The sequence below is a fragment of the Nicotiana tabacum genome, chromosome 11 (assembly GCF_000715075.1).
Source record: "Nicotiana tabacum cultivar K326 chromosome 11, ASM71507v2, whole genome shotgun sequence".
In the NCBI taxonomy this organism is placed as follows: Eukaryota; Viridiplantae; Streptophyta; class Magnoliopsida; order Solanales; family Solanaceae; genus Nicotiana; species Nicotiana tabacum.
This window is the reverse complement of record NC_134090.1, coordinates 12,944,366-12,950,345: the sequence shown is the minus strand read 5'-3', so window position 1 is coordinate 12,950,345 and position 5,980 is coordinate 12,944,366. Positions and strand designations below refer to the sequence as shown.

Below are 5,980 nucleotides of genomic sequence, written 5' to 3'. Positions count from 1 at the left end.
TTTCAGCACATTATGCTGGACCTCCAACACACGGGAAGTTACAGCATAATATACTAGAGATTAGAGCACCTGCGTATGAATCTGGACTAATATATTATGCTAGAACTCCAGTATATTATGCTGGAAGTTTACATGTAAAAAATTCAAACTCCAGTATATTATGCTAGAATATTTTTTGAATTTTGAATAGTATTTTCGTTCAAATTTATCTTAACATGAAAAGTGGCTAAATTTGTATTATTTTTTAAATTGTGACTATTTTTCAGTTAACACTTGTAAATTTGCCTATTTTTAAATTTCAGCCGTGTATTTGTACTTGAAACCGGATCCGACCCGACCCCTTTCTCTCTCCACTCCTCGATCTCTTTTCACCTGAGAGCAAGAAGAAGAAGAAGAAGAAGAAACAAAAAGGTCAGGTGAAATGGGTATTAAGAATCCATTCATTTTCTTCTTTTTCTTGTTCACATTGCATTTTAGTTCAGCTGAATCTTTGAATAAAGAAAGAGAGGTAATAGAATTGAAAGGAGGACCAAAAGATGTAGCATGGGTGGTTCAATTATCTGATCTTCATTTCAGTGTTCATCATCCTGAAAGGGCCCTTAACTTCTCCAAAATTGTGGGTCCCGCTCTTTCCATGATCAATCCTTCTTTGGTCTTCATCACTGGTGACCTTACTGGTATTATTCCCTTTTTTTTACAATTTTATCTTACATTGTCTTTTATTTGATATTGGGATTTATGGGTTTTCTATAAAATAAAATAAAAAACAATTTTTAACAAAAAAAATTGTTCTTTTTGTTTCTTGAAACTTTTGGGTTGGAAATTGAGGTTGGTGGGGTTTGGGGGGAGGGGGTGTGTAAGGGGGTAGGAGTGGATGTTAAAACAAGTTGCTCCTTTTTCTGGAGAAAAGATTGAATTTTTATCAATGTAAAGTAGAAAGAGAATTTATGATGCACTGGTGCTGGTGGGAGCTAGCAATTGTATGGTAAAGTAGTTGATATGCGTGCATGCTGGCCAGGACCCAACTATTATAGAAAAATGGTGATTGAGGCTTTTCCTAGAAATTGAGGAAAAGGGAAACTATAAAAGTGATCTTTTTGTTTCTTGGAGGAAAAGGATGAATATTTATTCATGTGAAGTAAAGAAGAATAAAAATTGACTGAAAAGTATATAAAAAAAGAGTAAAGATTGTCGTTACTGCAGGTTGTTCTATAAATTTTAGGTTGAGCTCTGCACCTAAAAGATATATTTTGATTATTATATTTGGTTCTGATTGATTTGTAAGTCATAATTGAGATGATTGACCACTGGTTAGAGTTTCTGAACTGCTGTTTAAGGTAGATCTCTGATGTTCTCACGTCTTACTTTGTGTTGTGGACCAGAAAATGACCTGTAAATTATTCAGATGCTTGCTAGATTTTTCTGGCCTCCGTTGTTGTTACTATTCTATTGTTTCTTTTCATCTTCTTGAGCTGAGGGTCTATTGGAAACCTCTCGTAGGGGTAAGGTATGCGTACACACTACCCTCCCCAGATCCCACTTCCGGGATTATACTGAGTTGTTAGTTGTCGGTAGATATAATGCATTTCCACGCTAAAATACTTTCCAATGTGTCGATTGCTAATCATGTTATAATAAAGTTTCGTAAAAGTACTATGAGGAGTTTCAGTGCTCTTTGCTCGTATACCACTGATAATTTGAACTGTCACCAGATGGAAAGAGCAAGGATTTACTAACAATGAAGCAAGATGAAGAGGAGTGGCTGGAATACCAGAAAGTCCTTGAAGATGTCATTAAAAGGAGTGGACTGAAGAAGAACATGTTTTATGATCTCCGAGGAAATCATGATGCTTTCGGTGTACCTGCCTTTGGGGGGAAATTTGATTTTTACTCAAATTATAGCATTAACGGGCAGCTAAAAAGAAGTGGACTGGTCAATAGTGTCACTATTCAGGTATCTGTTAGCTTCTTTTGTTGGATACACACTATTTTTCTTAACTTTTCAAGCTTACAATAACCTTTCAAGTGAAACTAATTGGAATGGAAAACCAAATGAGTAGAAAAGATGCTTAAGAAATTTCCATAACAGGGAACAAGGTAGAGGGAAACTCTTTAACATTGGCAACGGGGAAGAGTGTAAAATCCATGTAGGGAATAAGCATATCTCTGTATTCAATATTTTATGAATTCTATTTTGGTACCTGTCACAAGATTATATAAAGGAAAATCTTAACGATCAAAGAAATTCATAAATGCTATTATAAAGTTTGACCCAATTTTTTTTTATAATCTTTTGATTCCGTGTGTTAGAACTTTCTCCTTATTAATGTAATCTCTCCAAATAAAACCGCTATCAGCGTAATTATTATTATGTTATCACCATCATTATTAAGACACCCGTAGCCTTCAGAATGAAGGTGAATTATCACTGAACTATCATATAGATCAGTCAGCTAAGCATCGACCTAAACATCACAAACTATATGATGCGGTAATTTGAGCTTTTTCACTTAATATCTCATACTATCTGCTTCAACCTCTTACGATGACTATTCACTCTTATGATCCAGACTGGTGAACGCAGTATTCTGTTCGTTGGATTTGACAGCTCTATGTCTTTAGGTCTTCGGGGACCAACCAATCTATTTGGTCATCCCACTGATCAACTATTAGATGATATAAGCTCTGAGCTCTCGGCACTAGATTCTCAACCCGTAAAATCTGTTATCAAGATTGCTTATGGGCATTTCCCACTTTCATTTTCTGCAGCATCACATTCTGGTAGAACCCTGAAAGATACATTTCTGACGCATAACTTGTCAGCTTACTTATGTGGGCATCTGCATACAAAGTTCGGTAAGAATTTAAAGCGGCGTCATGAGTCAAATCAACATCCCTTGTACTCTCACAATTTTTTCCAGTTGAATGGACATGGATCACATCCGGGTAATTTGAAAACTTGTTCAGATGGGGCAACTGAATTTAAAGAGTTCTGGGAGTGGGAAATGGGTGACTGGAGAAAAAGTCGAGCAATGCGCATATTGGCCATTGATAGAGGGTGGACGTCTTTTGTTGATGTTGACTTAAGATTGGGAGCTAAGAATGTTATTTTATTGCCAACATTTCCTCTGGACTCTCGCTTTACTTTGGAGAGGTCGTTTCACAAATGCAAGATGGATCCTTTATACTTCAACAGTGTCAGAGCTCTTGTATTTTCTTCTTCGCCGATTGTATCAGTCGTGGCTAGGATCTACGACTCAAGTCCTGGAAATCTCGTTATGGTGTTGGAGACTCCTATGAAAAAAAATGGGGATGCTTCATCTAGGGCAGACCTTTATACATGTCCCTGGAACTTTAAAGCATTCGAAGATCCATCTCCCGATAGATTTTTATTGCAAATAGAGGCAGTTGATATTAGAGGCAGATCAACTTTGACTGAACTAAGGCCATTCTCTGTTGGTGGTCTTCGTTCTAGGCTTTCATGGAATTGGAAAGAGTTTATGGTTATGGGTTGTCAGTGGGACGCTCTATATTACCCCATATTATGGTCCTTTTATTTGTTAATTCTTTCCATCCTTCTCATTCCAAAAGCTATCTCTTTAGTTTCTAATAGGCAGTATACTTACAAGAATTTCATTAGTAATAAAGGACTGGTAAGTTGTGCTGCGTGGATTCTATCGGAGCTATACAATGTTCCATTAGTATGGCTCTCAATGATTGTTTACTTGTTTTACCTCATTTTATGTCCTTGGCTTTCTGGCCAAGTTTTCACCGAAGGAGGAGAAAGGGGATACATGACCTACAGGGGTTGGGTGCTGAGATTAAACAAGAGGGCGAAGCTAGACTTTCACGGATATCCAGATATAATGGTGGTTGTTCTTCCGCATCTTTACTTAGTTGTGTTGCCTACAGTAATTGTAATTGGGGTGTTGGTGGCTGAGAGGGCAATATTCCAAGATCATCTTCGAGCTCTTTCTGCAAAAAAGGAAGATGATTATTTGGTGACAAATAAGGTATCTGCATCTACTCATGGAAGAAATAAGACACTGACACTCCTCCATAGGCGGTGGATTAGGAAAATACTCCTGTTAATTTCTTCAGCAATTTGTTGGAAGCATTTTTTGGTAAGTTTTCAACTGTTCAATTTGATGTCCATCTTTATTCTGATTTAATGTGCCTTTTTCTTACACAAAATATGTTTATTTTACTTAATAGACTGGAGAGCTGTTTCTGTTCCAAGTTCCCAACGTTCTTTTTCCGCTCCTTACCTTTCACTTAGACTGCACTATCTTTAGTGAACTCATTTGAAATCACTTACATCCTTCAGATAAGGTCTCCAGTTCTTTTCCAAATTATGGGAAGTACTTTCACAAAGATAAGAGGAATGGTCAAAATCCTTCATATTCTGCTTGTTTAGTTATTCAGTTTTATTCATTCATGGGTTCAAGCCGTGGAAATAGCCTCTTGCAGAAATGCAGGGTAAGGCTGCATACAATAGACCCTTGTGGTCCGGCCCTTCTCAGGACTCCGCGCATAGCGGGAGCTTAGTATACTGGGCTGCCCTTTTAGTTATTAAATTTTATGTTAAACATACATGGTCAACAGAAGAGGATAAAGGTTGTTTAAAATATCCCATTTCCAGAGTTTTACATTCTGCCAATGTCTTTTTCAACGAAAACTATTTGACCATCATCGCATATGTTAGGACGTTTTGTCAGATATCCTCTTACTTATGTTTATGTGGAATACATAGCCTCCTGATTGTTCCAACTAAGTGCCAATAGTTTCAATTTGTTTCCAGTAAACATACAGAATAATACCTTTAGAGCGTTGCAGGATAATGTGTTTTTTTCAGTTCTTCGTTTTCATTGCCTTACCTTGCTCAGATCAGCATACACAAAGCAAAATACTAGTAGCTTTTTGTGGTTCACTTTTTAACAATCCATTTCTTGCTAATTTTGTTCTTTTACGATGCAGAACTGCAGAGCTCTTATCAAAGCTTATGCAATGAACCCATTAATCCATTTCCCAATATATAGCATGTCGATTCCTCTCTTTTTGGCCTATACTATCTACAAAACCAGCAGAGCTGAGTAGAATTTTCGGAAGTGAACTGCATGTAAAGCCATAAGTTTACTACAGAAGCCTGCGAAACATCCACCGGCTTATTAGTAAAGAAGGCATGAACAGATTGCAGCTCTCTTTAGTATCTAAAGCATCTCATGAGGGGCAATATGAAAGCTTCAAATTCCAGTTCATAGAATAGTGGGAAGCATTAAACATGCTTTGTTATAGACATGGAAATGCTGGTACTAGAATTCAGTCGTTATGTCTGTGTTACAATTTTGTTGAAATGCAGCATCTTGTTGCAGCAATGTAAAACTTCAGATCCATGTAAAAGTATTATACATCATATGAGCTAATTGAGGAAGTTAACAAGCAACAAAGAGAAAGTGATTGTTGAATAGATTGCTGGCTAAAGCTTCCTATTTTATTCATTGCACATCTTGAAATGCACCAATCAAAAAAACAGAAGTCAAGTCAATAAATTTCCCTTTGAAATTATTAAAAGGTGCATGTGTTTGTTGGAAGCAGCCACTAATCTTCTCGGCCTTTCCCCGGATCCTGCATGAATGCGGGATGTCTTGTGCACCGGGCTGTCTTTGAAAGCACAATCTAGAATCTGAAATAAGATTCAGCAGCTATGATGTCCAGCTTATTCGTGGGGTGTGATGAATGATCTGCTATCTTTTACATTAGAAGAATAAATACCATGCAAAGTAAGATGAACCAATGAGAATGAGTGTAAGCTTTGTTTTCCCTTCCTCTTTTCTTCTTCTGTTTAGTTTAACCATCTGGTATCCGAAGCCAACAGGACCAACTACTCCGGATTCAGTGTAAACATTGTCGTCTTTTCCTCTTTTCTTCTTTCCCATCCAATATTGAAGCCAACATGGCCGACTAATTTAGATTCATGTCA

At 37.1% G+C, this 5,980-nt stretch overlaps 1 protein-coding gene across 1 annotated transcript; it reads left to right on the top strand.

Moving 5' to 3' along the window:
* The first annotated feature begins 326 nt into the window (after positions 1-326).
* Positions 327-5,467, top strand: LOC107806893 (putative metallophosphoesterase At3g03305). The gene is made up of 4 exons (XM_016631166.2): positions 327-677; positions 1,713-1,954; positions 2,571-4,124; positions 4,978-5,467. The coding sequence occupies exons 1-4, from the start codon at positions 422-424 to the stop codon at positions 5,095-5,097; spliced, it is 2,172 nt and encodes a 723-aa protein (XP_016486652.1). The 5' UTR covers positions 327-421; the 3' UTR covers positions 5,098-5,467.
* Positions 5,468-5,980: the final 513 nt, after the last annotated feature.